The sequence below is a fragment of the Mastigoproctus giganteus genome, chromosome 12 (assembly GCF_048544385.1).
Source record: "Mastigoproctus giganteus isolate SK-2022 chromosome 12, ASM4854438v1, whole genome shotgun sequence".
Classification (NCBI taxonomy): Eukaryota; Metazoa; Arthropoda; class Arachnida; order Uropygi; family Thelyphonidae; genus Mastigoproctus; species Mastigoproctus giganteus.
The window spans coordinates 80,964,210-80,980,851 of record NC_143586.1 but is presented as its reverse complement, the minus strand read 5'-3'; the positions used below and the strand labels follow the sequence as shown (position 1 = coordinate 80,980,851).

The 16,642-nt window shown below is 38.7% G+C and overlaps 1 protein-coding gene across 2 annotated transcripts in view; it reads right to left on the bottom strand.

Annotated features, from left to right (window-relative positions):
* The window catches only part of Vps13B (vacuolar protein sorting 13B), a 965,007-nt gene that overhangs the window by 399,666 nt on the left and 548,699 nt on the right, over window positions 1-16,642 (bottom strand). For both annotated transcript variants that reach the window (XM_090386413.1, XM_090386414.1), the window contains exon 29: window positions 1,272-1,399. In XM_090386413.1, the coding sequence (XP_090242539.1) occupies window positions 1,272-1,399 (128 nt within the window). The remainder of the gene's footprint in view (window positions 1-1,271; window positions 1,400-16,642) is intronic.

The following is a 16,642-nucleotide window of genomic DNA, read 5'->3' as shown; positions in this document are numbered from 1 at the left end:
GCCTTCTTGAAAGATAACCTCAGTGACTCCACCATCAAGGAAATGGGAAATAAAGTATTTCCTTGATAACAGAATCACCAGGAGTAAGCACCTTCTGCGAGATGCAACCTTTGCTCTTAGTAATACTGCAATTCAGCCACACATAGGAGTAGACTCAGCTGAGAACTTGAGGAGTCCAAACACAGATCCAGAAAATTATTGAAGTTATGCTCATCGTGGACTAATGTTATTAGTGGAGTCCCTAGGGCTCAGTGTTGGGTCCATTATTGTTTTCTGTATTTATAAATGATATTGATGATGGTATATCAAGCTTAATGTCCAAGTTTGCAGATGATACAAAGGTTGGCAGGGTTGTCAAGGACACTACTGACACTATGCTGCTGCAACAGGATCTGGAAAGGTTGAGCAGATGAGCTGAGAGGTGGCAAATGAAGTTTAACATTGACAAATGTAAAGTACTACACATGGGAAACAGCAACCCCAGGGCAACGTATCAACTCTGTGGTACTACACTGACAGTGGTAGAGAATGAAAGGGACTTGGGGGTGATTGTGCAGGCGATATGAAGTTCTCTGAGCAGTGCAGACGGGCTGCAAGAGTAGCTCATGGAGTATTGTCAATGATATACAGGAATTTTTCCAGCAGGGATAAGGAGGTGATTATTCCATTGTATAAGGCAATGGTCAGGCCACACCTAGAGTACTGTATACAGGTCTGGAGGCCTCATTTCAAGAAGGATGTAGAGCTGCTGGAACGAGTACAGAGAAGGGCAACAAGATTAGTGAATGGAACAAAGGGGTGCTCTTACGAAGAAAGGCTTAAGTTTTGCAAATTACAGTGTCTGGAGACTAGGCACCAGCGAGGTGATCTGATAGAGGTGTATAAAGCCTTGAATGGTTTAAGCATGCTCAATGCTGATGGGATTCTTCCTCTAGCTCAGAAAAATCATCTGAGAGGGCATAAATTCAAATTGAGGAAAGACAGATGTAGGATAGACGTGCGGAAATTTGCCTTTAGCCAGCGGGTGGTTGGTTGGTGGAACAGACTGCCATCCCTTGTGGTGGAGGTTGATAGCCTAAATAAGTTTAAGGCTCAGCTGGACAGGTATTTTGAACGAACAGAGGGGTGAAGTGGAAGTGGGTTTTTTTTTTTTTTTTTTTTGGCTGATGCTGCATAAGCTTGCTTTCTTGCATCAAATGCCTCTACTAATGCTAATGCTAATGCTATGTATAATTTTCCTGAAATAACAGCTATTATTTACAGATACTTACTTCAATTTTCTGTCTCTTATGCCACACATGGTAAGTTACTGTAGGCCCATCAAGCGTTGTTATCAGAAATTCCTGATCATGGGGTATACCATCACCAAACTGAAAAGGATGAAGTTGTGGTGGATTTGCTTGACAAAAAAACATGTATACATTCATAAATTTTAGTCTCTGAATTGTATGTTACTGAAAAATTAATAAATCATATATAAAAAAAATGTTTAACACTTTCTTGTTTACAATGTAGTATCAATCAATATTAAAAGACAAATGGAAATAATTTTATTTCTAACTGAACCATATTACAGTGTTGCTCAAAAAAATTGGGTCACCTCATTTTTTAGGTTGTTTGTCTTAAAATTGCAGCTCATTTTTCAGAAGTGGCTGAAAGAACATAAGTAATAACAATACACATATGAAACTATTAACTGTAGAAAATTTTAAATTTATTTTTATGCCTAATGAATAAATATACTATGAAATAAGCACTTTTCTATAAAATAACAGTATATTACTTATGGTTCATATAATAACAAAAATTCTATGAAAGCAGTGAATTTTTCATTACTTTGCATATACTAGCTATGTAACCAAAAAACACAACAAAATGAGACACTAATATTTCGTTGGCCCATCCCTTGTTTTGATGACTGCTGCACATCGTGATGGGTTCAAAAGGATAAGGTTCGTATTCCTGGGAAATCTGTTGATACCAAACACGGATTAATGTCGCCTGCAGCTCTGTAAGTGTTTTTGGTTTCCTTTGAATTACTGAAATACCAATTTTGTTCTAAGAATTTTCAACTGGATTGAGGTCTGGACTGTCCTAAGGGCATGTTACTGTTCAAATTTATTTATCCTTCAACCATTTTTGCACCTGTGGCCAGTAAGGGCAGTGAGATAAATTACATTTATTTAAGCAAGAATGCATGCAATGTTTTATAAATTTAAAACTTTTGTTAATTTTATGAAATAGTATAAGTAACTATACTATTTCAAAACTCCTAATATAGGTAACTATCCAGATGACTTTTGAATTTATTCAAACTGTCAGCCTCAACTACCTGTGAAGGCAACCTGTTCTGCAATCAACAACTCACTGTAATTTGAATTTTTGGCTCTATGACATTGAGCCGAGTTGTCTTGAAAAATGCAATTGTCAACATTCCCATAGTGATCTCTAACTGTGAGAAGTAATTTTGTCTCAAGAAGTTCTTGAACACCTCAGCTTTCACTGTACCTTTCACAAATTCCTTTATGTGAAATACAGCCCAATATCATTTGAGATGAAGAATGTTTCGCCATGGAGATGATACAGTCAGGAAGAAATTCTTCTCCTCTTCTTCATCTAATAGTCTGCTGGCCATCTGAACCATGCAAGTTGAATTTTGATTCATCAGAGAAAATAACATATTACCACCGATACTCATACCGAATAGCATGCTCTTGGATGCTGGACTTTCAATTTTTGCATCAAAAGTGGCCTTTTTCTTGAGAAATATGCTACTAATCCTGGTGAGAAAATAGTAATAGCCATAATAAGAAGTTACAGGCTTTTGCTGTACTAGATGGAAAAAAAAAAAAAAAAAAAGAAGAATAAATAAAAATACACCAGGAGTAGATAAGAAGATACAAATTATTTCCTTCCCTCCTCACATAGGTAACTATTCTGTCAGCCTCAAGTGAAGGCAACCTGTTCTGCAATCAACAACTCACTGGCTAAAAGAAAACTTCCTAAAATCTAGTCTAAACCTTTTTCCCTGTAATTTGAATTTATGCCCATGAGCATCTACATACTGTAGCACTACTTGCTTGTTAAGGAGGACACAGGAGTAAAGGAAAGCACTGTTGCAGTACTTGCCTTTAATCCTGTATCCTCCTCCCATGCTGTTTTGAGATCTGTCGATGAGGATCTTCAGTTTTGAACACATAAAATTCAACTCAAGGGGCTCACATCTGGTGAGTATGGGCTTAGCCCACCCAGGGTCCTGAGCTGGATATCATCATTCTTCTCTTTCTTGGTGATTCCTCTCTCTCTCTCTCTCTCTCTCTCTCTCTCTCTCTCTCTCTCTCTCTCTCTCTCTCTCTCTCAGGGGAATTTTTTTTGGCTGGTGCAGCATAAGCCTCAGGCTTCCTTGCACCATATGGCTAATAATAATAATAATAAACAGTCCAGAAATCTGTCCTGTGCTGCAGAAGATATTCATGGATGTAGACTTCCTTTATTTCTGTTTAGACTGCCAGTTTCTGATAATTTTCATAATAAATGTGGCACTCTTGACCGATTACAATGAATCCTTTGGCTATTTCACATGTAGAATATCTGCTGCATTCAACACAGCAGCAATATCTTTCCTATGTAGTGTTAATTGCGAAAACCTAACCACTGAAATAGCACAGATAACTGAGCTCGTGACATATGCACTGTATTTGTACTGCTGCTAGGGTTGTACAATTATATATGGCACGTGACATCATCTTAAAGAGCTTGCTACAGATGGGTGATGCAATAGGATAATGCTATTACAAAATATATATGACATATTGCCAAATTTCACAGAAATTTGGTGAATTCTGCAAGTAATGCAATTTTTTGAGCACCACTGTACATATGCATATGCAAAACAAAATATAAAAAATTATCTAGTGATACATTCATTTTATCATATATATATAAACCTTTAACTAATAAATAATGGACATCATAAAACATATTTCTTGTTTCTGTAATAAATGCAACTAACTTTCTTTTAAAGTAATTACTGAAGAGTATTATTTATGCAGATATTCATGAATGTGTAACAAAATACTTCTCTGAGTTTAGGTGCTTCATTTTGGAAATAAATGTAGGAAACACGACTGCTAAAAGTCATCATCGAACAAGTAAACACATGGGCTGTGTTAGGGTAACTAAGAGGAAGAACAAGTGCACGCATACTTGCACATACACCAATACTAGAAGCGTAGTAAATAAACTTGATGAATTTGAAGTACTGGTCAAGACATCAAATGCGAACAATGTTGGAATATCAGACAAATGGTGTCATTCATATATAAGGGATGCAGAATTTGAATATAGGAGGAATACATTTGTTCTTTCTGTAAAATGTGTACAGAAAGGACATCGTGTATTGTATATATTGTCAAGCGGCAATCAGGGTTTCCCCTACAAACTGCATATTATACATTGTGAAGCTAAAAATTGTGCAAATGCCAGAGATAGTGTAAGTTTGCATAGTGTAGTGTTTGGTTGTGTAGGCCTGTTGTTCCTCCAGCATTTAATTGGGGCCACATGTTGCACATCCTTGCCTTGAGGAGGCAGCTGGGTGTGGTACAGGTAGAAAGTTCTCCTGAACTGCACTTGAGTTTGCTAGGGAGGGCCCTAGGGTGGGAAAATTCCAAAGAGGAAACCATGAAAGGGGTGACAGTGAAAAGGGAGGGAACAGATGAAGAAGATTAAGGTGGACAATAGGAATGCTGTCTACCTAGAAATAGGAACGTAAAGGGATACAGGGGCACCCATGTGGGAGGAGCTCATCCTCACATGGGGGACTGTTAAGGAAAAGTAAAATGTTTGTGGTGATAGGATCCACCAGGTGAAAAGTTGGGATGGGAGGTGGGGGAAGGGATGGGTGTATGGGGGAAGATATTCATAGGAACAGAGTGCTCTATTTGGGGGGCGTCACCCACTTTGTGGATACACAGTTCAACTCTGCATGAAATACCACACCGGACAGACTAGTTGTAGCCAGCATCAGCAGTTCCCACACCATGCCTCAAAACAGAGGACGCATGGTATCAGCAAGGCAGAGCTGGTTTGTTGTGGGTTATCCCAACTGCAGTCCAAGTAGGGTACAGGGCCTGACAGACCACACTAATGAATGTAACAGGCATACACACTCCTTTATTATTATTATTGCTAATTTAGCATTAGCATAGGCATATGATACAAGAAAGCAAGCTTATACAGCATTAGCCAAAAAAAAAAACCAAAAAAACCTTCATATTTCACCCATCCATTATACTCCCCAAATTCCAATTCTGCATTCCTTATATCTGTGTGACACCACATTTCTAATATCCCAACAATATCTGCATTTGATGTCTTGACCAGTACTTCAAATTCATCAAATTTATTTACTATAATCCTAGCATTGGTGTACATGCAAGTACACATGCACCTTTTCTTACTCTTAGTTACTCTAACACAGCTCATGTATTTACTTGTTTCATGTTGTTGTTGTTGTTGTTGTTGTATGTTTTACGGCACAATGGCAGCTATAGGCCATTATGTGCCAAACAATGGTAGGAGGTAACAGGCTTTATTAAAAGTGAGATTTGTGCATTATGTGAGATTTAATGCATTATATTCTGTCGTAGCATTTTATCCTTTTTAGGAAAGTGAAAACTGCATCAATATCAGATCTGTCGTCTAATATTTGTTGCAAAGTAGGTGTGATTTGGGCTGCATAGTTTGATAAGAAGGTGGTCTGCCATACTCCATTATAGAGAGGGCAGTCAACAATGATGTGCTGGACTGTGATTTGAGCATGGCAGTTTGGACAGGAAGGCGTTATAAGACTTTTATAATCAGTGAAAGGAATTTTGATACTTGTTTTATGACTCCCAGCAGTTCCTGAAATTCTCAGCAACTTGCTTTCTGGGCTGCTGTTCATTACAATTGAAGCAGTGCAAGTGGTGCTGGGCCCTTTGTTGTTTTGTGTACAGGCAGTTCTCGCTTTACGAGTTCCTGCGTTTACGAGTTTTTTTTTTTCAAAGTATCCAGTATCAACAAAATCTAAAATATGAACATTAATTGCAACAAATGAATGTTAAACATTCATAAATACCACATTTCAAACCATGCACATAGCTATACAATACAGTGTACCCAGTTTTACGATATTAATCCGTTCCAGAGAACCACTGTATCATGAAAATATCATAATGTGAACCCAATAACACATTGTTTTTTGGTAATTCATTCCACGATCTCAGAAATTGAAATTTTCTTTATAAAACTGTCTAAAAGGTCGTTTTTATAGTGCAAAATGTATTAGTTACCAATTCAAATCACCAAAATGCACTACACTTTCATTGTTATCATATGTTCTGTTATAAGAACTAATTTTGAACACCTTTGTGACATTTTTCTAAAGCACATTTCTGGAGGTCACGACCATAAAAAAAAAAAAAAAAATACAATTTGCACTTTCCTGTTTATTGGGCTTTTCTGTTACTGCAAGCAATTATAAACGGGTAGTAAACTCGATATTTGCGAAAATACCGATACCAGGAATTGTGTGGTTTTTTGCATTATTATGGTGAAATGTGTTTCCCCTTTACTGAAATTTTCAATCATAAAAAAAACATAAATAAATTTTCAGAATATTCTCTTCATTCCTTTTTTTTAAAGCTTCATTGTTGTTGTTGTATGTTTTACGGCGCAATGGCAGCTAAAGGACATTATGCGTCAAACAATGGTAGGAGGTAACAGGCGTTATTAAAATTGAGATATGTGCATTATGTGAGATTTAAGTATTATATTCTGTCGTAGCATTTTATCCTTTTGAGGAAAGTGAAAACTGCATCAATATCAGATCTGTCTAATATTTGTTGCAAAATAGGTGTGATTTGGGCTGCATAGTTTGATAAGAAGGTGGTTTGCGGTACTCCATTATAGAGAGGGCAGTCAACGATGATGTGCTGGACTGTGATTTGAGCATGGCAGTTCGGACATGAAGGCGGGTCTGAGGAAGAAAGAAGATAAAGGTGAGTAAGGTGTGCATGTTCTATTCGTAATCTTGCAAGTGTGACTTCTTCCTTTCTTCCTTTATTCGTAATCTTGCAAGTGTGACTTCTTCCTTTCGGTTTGAGCGGAAACTAGATGGCCAAGACTGGAGTTTCGGTTTAATGTGAAGGAGTTTGTTGCCTTCTTGGTTTTGCAAGATGGTTTGCCAGTAATTCATACTTTGCTTTATTATAAGACTTTTATAGTCGGTGAAAGGAATTTTGATAGTCATCAATTGGTTGCACAATAGATTTGGCTGCGTGGTCAGCACTCTCATTGCCAGGTATGCCAACATGGCTAACGACCCAACAAAATTTTACTGCTTTTGTGTTCTTAACTACATGAGCCAGCAAGTTTTGAATATTAACAAGTAGGTAGTTATGATGCTTTCTTGGTTGCTGTAAAGCGAGAAGGGCACTGAAAGAGTCGGTAAAAATAATACTATGAGTAAAATGATGCAATTTTATAGTTTCTAGCGCCATTTGTATGGCAACTAGTTCAGCAGTAAAGATACTGCATTCTAAAGGTAACTGATTAGTGATTATAGATGATGGAAGAACAACAGCAGCACCGACATGGTGATCAGTTTTGGAGCCACCTGTGTATATCCTGGTATAAGATTCATATTTTTCAAATAGAGAGTTATGAAGGTTTACATTCTGTGAAGAAAGAGTACTTTTTCCTCCATTCTTGAAGGGACAGATCACGGGTGGCAGGACAAAAAGCCCATGGAGGAATCGTGAAACTAGTGGTGGCTGTTTTAGAAAGGTCAAGCTGCCAATTATCAAGTAGCGAGCAAAGACATATGCCAGCGGGTCGATTTATTGATGGATAAACAGCATACAAGTTCTCCCAATCTGGTGTAAACAGATGTTTCCACGATGGATGCAGGGGGTGGCTTTTTATTTTGACAGCATGATTTAGCAGTAAAATTTGTCTTCGTAGAGAGAGAGAGAGAGAGAGAGTGGGGGATTGTGAGCTTCAGCGTATGGGCTCTGCACGGGAGATGTGCAGTAGGCTCCTTTTTTTTTTTTTTTTTTTTTTTGGTAGTTGTTGGTGCATCGGCTTCTGTGGCCATAATGCACCTCCCAAGGTTTTTGCAGTACTTTGATCCAATCGAATCCGCGACCTTTGGGTTGCCAGGCGGGCACTTTACCCACCTGGCTGGCCCAGTCGGCTTAAGTAGGCTCCAAGGGCAATGCACAGCCCACTATGGTGAATAGGGTCCAAAGCCCTCAAAATGCTAGGTCTAGCAGAGTTGTAAACTGGTGACCCATAGTCTAACCTTGATCTTACAATAGCATGATATAAATGAAGGAGTGTATGATGGTCAGCACCCCATGTTTTAGCTGATAATACTCTCAAAATGTTTAATTTCTTGAAACAGGTGGTTCTAAGTTGTTTAATATGGTCAAGAAAGGTCAATTTTTTATCTAAAGTTAACCCAAGGAATCGAATGGTAGGCACAACAGGTATATCGTGGTTCCCCAGCTTTAGAAGTGGGTCAGGGTGGAGATTACGTCTTCTACAGAAATGAACTGCAACAGTTTTTTCAGGTGATATGCGAAACCTGTTATCTGTAGCCCACATTGTAATCTTATTAAGAGCTCCTTGCAGTTGTTTCAGCAAGGGACTTTAATTTCTGAAAGTTTGGTGAGTATGAGGATATGGCAGAGGTTTGAGCAAAGGATTCTCCGAGAGTGATAGCTGTCTTGAGGTAGTGAAACATCATTCCCGTTTACATTCAGTATTGATAGATGTGAAGGAGGATATTTCTTATACATTTTTCTAATATCTTTCCAGATGGTTTGTGTTTTGGTGGACGGCATAATAGATGAAGCAAAGCGTTTCCACGACTCTCTTTTACTTGCACACTGAATGTGTCTAGCATTGGCTCTGGCTTTCTTAAAGTGTACTAGATTAGCAGCAGTAGGGATTTTGCGAAATTTATTCCAGGCTTTATTTTTCTCTCCTTTGGCTTGATTGCATTCATTGTTCCCCCAGGGTTTTGATCTTATTCTATGCCTTGTGGACACTCTTGGTATTGCTGCTTCGGTGGCCAACAATATTTGATTTGTTACATAATCAACAGTATTATTTATTGACACATTTGAAACAGCTGTTTTTTGCAGGATGGCTAGTTGCCTATATTTTACCCAATCAGCTTTTGCAAAGTTCCACTTGGCTGTCTGATTATGACAAGGTGGTGAATTTGATTCTATATGACAGACTATTGGATAATGGTCACTACCCAGTAGACTGTCATGAACAAACCAGTCAAACAGCGGAAAAAGGACTGGTGAGCATATGGAGAGATCAACTGCTGAGCTTGACCCAGAAGGTAGATGAAAATAAGTGGGTAAGTAGTGTCAGATTAAATTTATCTAAAAGCTTTTCTAGTATTTTTCCTCGTTTATCATGTATTCTATCATCCCATAGAGGATTATGTGCAGTAAAATCTCCCATGATGCAAAAGGGAGGAGGGAGACGAGATACAACAGTTTCAAGATCATAAGAAATGTCTTGGTTAGGGGAAAGATATAAGGAGACATTGGCAAAAGAAAAACGAAAGGATATTCAAGCAGCTACTGCTTCTAGATTTGTTTGTAACATTAATTTTTCCAATGGGAAGGGATATTGGAGCTGACTACAAGTGCAACTCCTCCATGAGCCGAATTGCTTACATGAGAGACTCGATCTTTTCTGTAGATAACATGATGTTTAAGTGAGGTAGTAACAGAAGCTGTTAAGTTAGTTTCTTGGAGGCAAAAGGTAACTGGGCTATACTGGAGAAGGGGATCCTGAATGTCATCAAGGTTGGAGCGATATCCTCTACAATTCCATTGAAGAAAACTGGGCATTATTTGGGTGAAGTGTGGTCCTCAGTTTCTGTCCAAGGTACTGTTGGCTTATGCTGACCAGATTTTCTTTTCGGGAAGTACAGTCTTCCTGTTTCCATCTCTTCTTCTGCGAAGAGGTCGAGAACGGGTTCTTCGCAGTCAGTGTTTCCTTCCATTTCTATCACCACTTTTTGAGTACACTGGGGTATTGGTAGTATGCTGAACAGTGATTGGTATGTTAACAGCCTTGTTTGATTTACATGGTTTACCAGAAAGGGGCACAGCTTCCAAAACTGACCGAGCACAATCTGACATTGATCTGTCTGGGGGAAACGTTACCTTAGTTTGAGTACCAGTCGTTATTGTTCTTTGCACAGTACTGGTTACCGCAGTTGGCTTTTGGACTACTTCAGCGAAGCTGGGTCGAGTGTTAAATTGAGCCTGTACAGATTTTTTAGCTTCTTGGTACGAGATGTTTTTTTCGGCTTTGACCCGTTGAATGTTTTTTTTCCTTTTTCCATAGGGGCCAATCTCTGGAGTAGGTAGTATTTGGGCCATTACAATTTGAGAATTTGTGCTGCTCTGCTTTGCAGTCAGAGTGATTGTGCTCGCGTGAACCGCAATTAGCACAAGCAGCTGAACCTCTACACACGTTTTGGGAATGCACAAATTTTTGGCATTTAAAACAACGTGTTGGGTTAGGAATGTACAATTTTATCTGATAATTCAGATAGCTTGCTTTGATGGATGTTGGAGGTTTGGCGCTATCAAATGTTAGTATTATATTCTGAGTTGGAACTAGAGCATTGTCTCGTTTTGTGTATATGCACTTTACATGCACAATTCCCTGGTCTTGTAATTCATTTTTCAACTCTTCTTCTGAGAGATTTATGAGATGCCACTCACCTATCACACCCCTGGAGGTGTTTAGAGTAGCATGAGGGGAGACAATAATCGATAATCCTCCAAAGAATGTTAGTTTTTGGAGCCGTTGTGATTGCCGTTCGTCTGAGACCTCAACGAGCAAGTCGCCCGATCTCAGACGCTTAGTTGTTTTCAGAGATCCTATTAGATTTTCTAGGTATTTCTGAATTTTAAAAGGTGAGAGACTACCTAGAGACTGTTCTTGAGTCGAATGCAATACAAGGTGCATTGGATGCCTTCTTTGTACACTGTCAGTTTTTTGATGTTTAGCACTGCATGAGTTAGAGTCTTCTATATCATGAGTAGCCATATTAGGATCCCTATGTCCTGTAGGAGAGATCATTTTGCTCCTTTTAGCCCCGGAAAGATAGCTTTTCTTTCCAGGTTACTGGCCCTGCCACGGGGAGGCAGGAGCAGTGCCACAAGGGCAACCAAGTGGCTGTGTTAATTTGGTTAGTAAGATTAACAAGAAACAGAAAGGTGAATTTACTTCCTGGAACTGTGACTACTTTTTGTAATGCAAATAAATTTCGCAATACAAATAAAGTTTCGCAATACAAATAAATAAAGAAAATTGTATTTAAAACCTAAATAAAACGATTTGCTTTGCACACACAATATATAGATCGCTTGGTTACACTAATAATCGCTTGGCACCCAGGGCCTTAAGCTTTGTAAACTTGTTACTCCGCGTAAATCATGTTAGTTGCAATTTGTGCGTTCCATTAAAAAATGCTTATGCATCTATTGAAATTTATAAAGAAAATAGATTATCTTGGAAACAAACGCCTCTTGAAGCATTTCTGAAGAAGATGACTCCTTGTGCAACAATCTAATGAGTGCCAAGCTATCGGCGAGTGTGCATTTAGTCGATGATGAAGAATAACCATTTTTTAAAATTTGTAAGTCGTAAATAATTTCTTTATTATTATAATTTTCTTGATTTTACAGGCTACGTTTTAATTTCTTTGGATAAATCAATCATTGTTTAAACATTAACGAATTAGCTAACTAAGTTCATTGTTGAGAACGTAACCCATATTTTTAACATGTCTATGGGATTTAATTCCCGCTTTATGAGTTTTCGCTTTACAAGTGCGCTAGGAACAAATTAACTCGTAAAGTGAAGAACTACCTGTATTTATCAATGATATCAATGAAGGTATATCAGGCTTAATGTCCAAGTTTACAGATAATACAAATGTTGGCAGGGTTGTTAATTACAGTAAAGACAGTATGCTACTACAACAGGATCTAGAAAAGTTACGCAGATGGGCTGAGGAAGTGGCAACTGAAGTTTAACATTGACAAATGCAAAGTACTCCATGTGGGTAACAGCAACTCAAGAGAAATGTACCAACTGTGTGGTACTACACTCAGGGAGATGGAGAATGAAAAAGATCTGAGGGTAATTGTGCAGTCAGATATGAAGTTTTCTGAGCAATGCAGACAGGATGCCAGAGCAGGTCATGGAGTTTTGTCAATGATATATAGGAATTTTGTCAGCAGAGACAATGAGGTGATTATCCCTTTGTATAAGGCAATGGTCAGGCCACACCTTGTGTACTGTGTACAGGTCTGGAGGCCTCATTTTAGGAAGGATGTAGAGTTGCTAGAACAAGTACAGAGAAGGGCAACAATATTGGTGAGATGAACAGAGGAGTGGCGGGATACAACCGCTTGCTCAGATTAAGAACCTGAGGGGGCATAGATTCAAAGTGAGGAAAGAATAGATGTGTGGAAGTTTGCCTTTAGCCAGCTGGTAGTTGATTGCTGGAACAGACTTCCATCTGCTGTTTTGAAAGTTGATAGCTTAAATAAATTTACGGCTGAATTAGACAAACATTTGGAATGACTGAATTGGATGGTTGAAATGGGAAGGGTTTTTTTCTTTTCTTTTTTTGGCTGAATCTGTATAAGCTTGCTTTCTTGCATCATATGCCTCAACTAATGCTAATACTTCCATTTATGGGCAGACTAAAAGGTAACAGCAGACAACAATCACTCACTCATGCACCTCTTTTCATTATACACTCAGAAAGGGTGCCTCCGTAGCCAGGTGGGCAGGAGCAACAGAGCACAGCACACACTTCTTGATTAAACTGGGGTTCAAGCCCGTGACCACCAAATACGGAGGATGCAGAAAGGTCAGGGAATGACTGCCGCATATCCCTGGAGCAATATGGCCTTAGTTGCTAATGCTCCTAAAAACCAAATAACAATAACAACAACACTCAAAAAGATACCACCTAAATGAACAAATCTCAGAAGAAAGGACAGACAGGACAGCAGAGGAAAAGGGATTATGAACTTAGTTAATAAGCACAAAATCTAAGGCAATGTATCCAGTTAACATGTGTGGCCAGTGTAACATTGAGAGTAGGAGTGTGTTATAGGCCTAATAACATTGATTAGTACAACAAAAAGCCGCACAGGGAAATAGAGTGGGCCAGTAAATCAGAATGTCTTAAAACTGGAGATTTTAACTTTCCAGATATTGTTTGTTTGTTTGTTTGTTATTTGGTTTTTAGGAGCATTAGCAACTAAGGCCATATTGCTCCGGGGATATGCAGTGGTCATTCCCTGACCTTTCCGCATCCTCCGTATTTGGTGGTCACGGGCTCGAACCCCGGTTTAATCAAGAAGCGTGTGCTATGCACTGCTGCTCCTGCTCACTTGGCTACGGAGGTGTCCTCCAGATATTGACTGGAACTTGTGGGTTGGTCACTCACATAGTAGCAAGAATTTGCTGATTTATTGGATGACTTTTCTACAGCAGCATGTTAGAGAGGCAACTGGGGGGGGGGGGAAGTAATACTCTTGATCTGATTATCAGCGGTGATCAAGGGTAAAGAGAAAGGTTTTTGCTTTTATAAAGATGAATACAGTAGTAGTAGAAACGAGGCATGTGATGCAAGAAAGCAAGCATATGAGCTTGTGTACAGCCAAAAAAAAAAAAAACAATTTCACACATCCATTCCCTCCAAAAGTTTGTCCAGTTCCTCCTTGAATTTATTTAAGCTATCAACTTCCACAATGACAGATGGAAGTTTGTTCCAGTAATTAACCATCTGCTGGCTAAAAAAAATTTCCGCACATCTATTCTACAACTGTCTTTCCTCAATTTGAATTTATGCCCCCTCAGGTTTGTAATCTGATCAAGCAGAAGAATCTCATCAGAATTCTGCCTACTGAATCCATTCAAGGCCTTATACACCTCAATTAGATCATCTCACAGGTGCCTAGTTTCTGGCTGCTGCAATCTGCAGAATTTAAGCCTTTCTTGGTAAGAGGACCCCTTTGTTTCCCTCACCAATCTGGTTGCCCTTCTCTGTACATGTTCAAGCAATTCGACATCGTTCCTAAAATGAGACCCCCCAGACCTGTATGCAGTATTCAAGGTGTGGCCTGACCACTGCTTATATAAAGCGATAATCACCTCCTTTTCCCTACTATCAAAATTCCTTTATATCATTGTCAATACTCCATGACCTGCTCTAGCAGCCTGTCTGCATTGCTCAGAAAACTTCATATCTGTGATCTTAAACAGTGTTACCAACTGATGATGTTATCATCAGAAAATAATAAATGGGAAGCATTCAAGGAATTAATCATAGAAGCTACTGGGGTTTTCACACCAATTAAGAAATACTCATGACAGAGAATAATAATGCACACAATGCATGTAAATTATCAAGTGACACATAAGCGTCTGGTAGATATAAACCAGTTTGTAATCAAGTTACAAAGGAGGTTAGGAAAGCAAAGGCAGATTAAGAGAAAAAAGAAAAAGAAAAAAAAGAACACAAGAAGGAAGAAGATGAATCAAATTGGTCCACTTGATATTGATGGCTTTCAACTGTTAATAATCCTGTTCAGGTTGCCGACAAACTGAATGTGTATTTTTCATCAACATTCACACATGAAGAATTGCCGACCGGGCTAGCCGGGTGGGTAAAGTGCCTGCCTGGCAACCCAAAGTTTGGGGGGTCGAATCCTGCCTCGGGCTTGGATCAAAGTACAGCAAAAATCTTGGGAGGTGCATTATGGCCACAGAAGCCGATGCGCCAAAAACTACCAAAAAAAAAAAACCCATGAGGAATTCTGCAGGGATGTGGACACCAGAGGTTTATTAAACTCTAACAGGGAGCTAAATGATTTTGTAATAACTAAAAGGAAAGCAGAAGAGAAATTGTTGAAGTTAAAAATAAAAAAAAAAACACATGTGGTGGATGGGACTATCCAATTTTATTAAGAGAGGCAGTGAACCCTTAGTCATAATTATGAGAGCATCCTTCGATTCAGGGAGTCCCTGCAGATGGAAATGTCCAAATGTAACCCCAATTCACAAAGGGAGATCAAAGTGCCATCAAACCACGAGTAATTACAGATCAGTCAGTTTAACGTCTGTTCCAGGGAAAATAATGGAGTCACAGGTTAAAGTAGTAATACAGAGCCATCTAACAGGAGTCAAGTTGTACTTCCGTCACAGCATGGGTTTGTTCAGAGGGAAATCTTGTCTGAACAATCTGATTGCATACTATAATGTGGTCACAACAACAACTGGAAGCAAAATATTAATTTTTATATCATATATTTGGATTTCAGGAAAGCTTGTGATGCTGGTGCACATAAAAGACTGCAATGCAAATTGGAGCGTGTGTGTGTGTGTGTGTGTGTGTGTGTGTGTGTGTGTGTGTGTGTGTGTGTGTGTGTGTGTGTGTGTGTGTTTAATGGCGCATAAGCTGCACTGGCTATAGTGCGCCTGTCCCTAGAGATATGTTAGGAAATAATTCAAAATTGAAGGCATTGTAATGTCATAATGATATATTCCATTTTTCAGAAAACAGAAAAGTTCATTAATGTTTGCCTGATCACCAATAATATGCTCTAGTGATATTGGTTCTTGCAATTTAGTCAGAAAAAGTAGGACTGATGTTCTGTCCTAGTGATATTGAGGACAGTCAATAAGAATATGCTTGACTATTAGATGTACTGAGCAGTGTGGACACTGAGGAGGATCATCATCTGTGAGTAGATGGAGGTGGGTCAGATGGGTATGTCCTACTCTTGCCCGTGCAAGTACCACTTCTTCCCTTCTAGTTGTTTGGATGATTGAGTGCCAAAATTTTGGTTCCTGTTTCAACTACAGCAGTTGCAGGAAAGGTTGATTATTAGTCAGGGTGTGCCATAGTTCCTTCCACTGTTCAAGCGTGCTGCTTTTATGATGATATCATGGTCAGAGGCTGGACTATGGACAGAACTCAAATCTAATGTGGAGAGATTTTTTGCTGATATATCCGCCAGTTTATTCCCCTTTATCCCGGAATGTGCTGGAATCCAACAAAAGTTCACTAATTGTTGACGATGTTCAATTGTCAAGAGAAACTTCCAGATGTGGTTTAAAACAGGGTGATTCGTATAGGAGTGATTTTCCATTACTCTAATTGAGCTGAGAGAGTCTGTGTAAATTATAAATATTTTGAAGATGGGTAAAGATTCAAATTTTCTAGAGCTAATTTTATTCCATGTAGTTCTGTAGAAAAGTTGCTGTTGTCGTTGTTATGGAGGCTTAATGGCACATAAACTGCTATGGCTATAATGTGCCTATTAACTTATTATTTTAAGAGACGAGGGATTTCCATAAAGTCAAAAGAAAATCTGAAATCAGAAATTATTAAAAAGTCCAGTTTGCATGAGGAAGTCAAAAAATTCAGAAATATCTGCCTTATCACCAATGAGATTTTCAAGAGTTATTGGTTTACGAAGATTTATCAGTGAGATCAAGGATGAAGCTCTGTGTTCTTTATAGTAGGGGC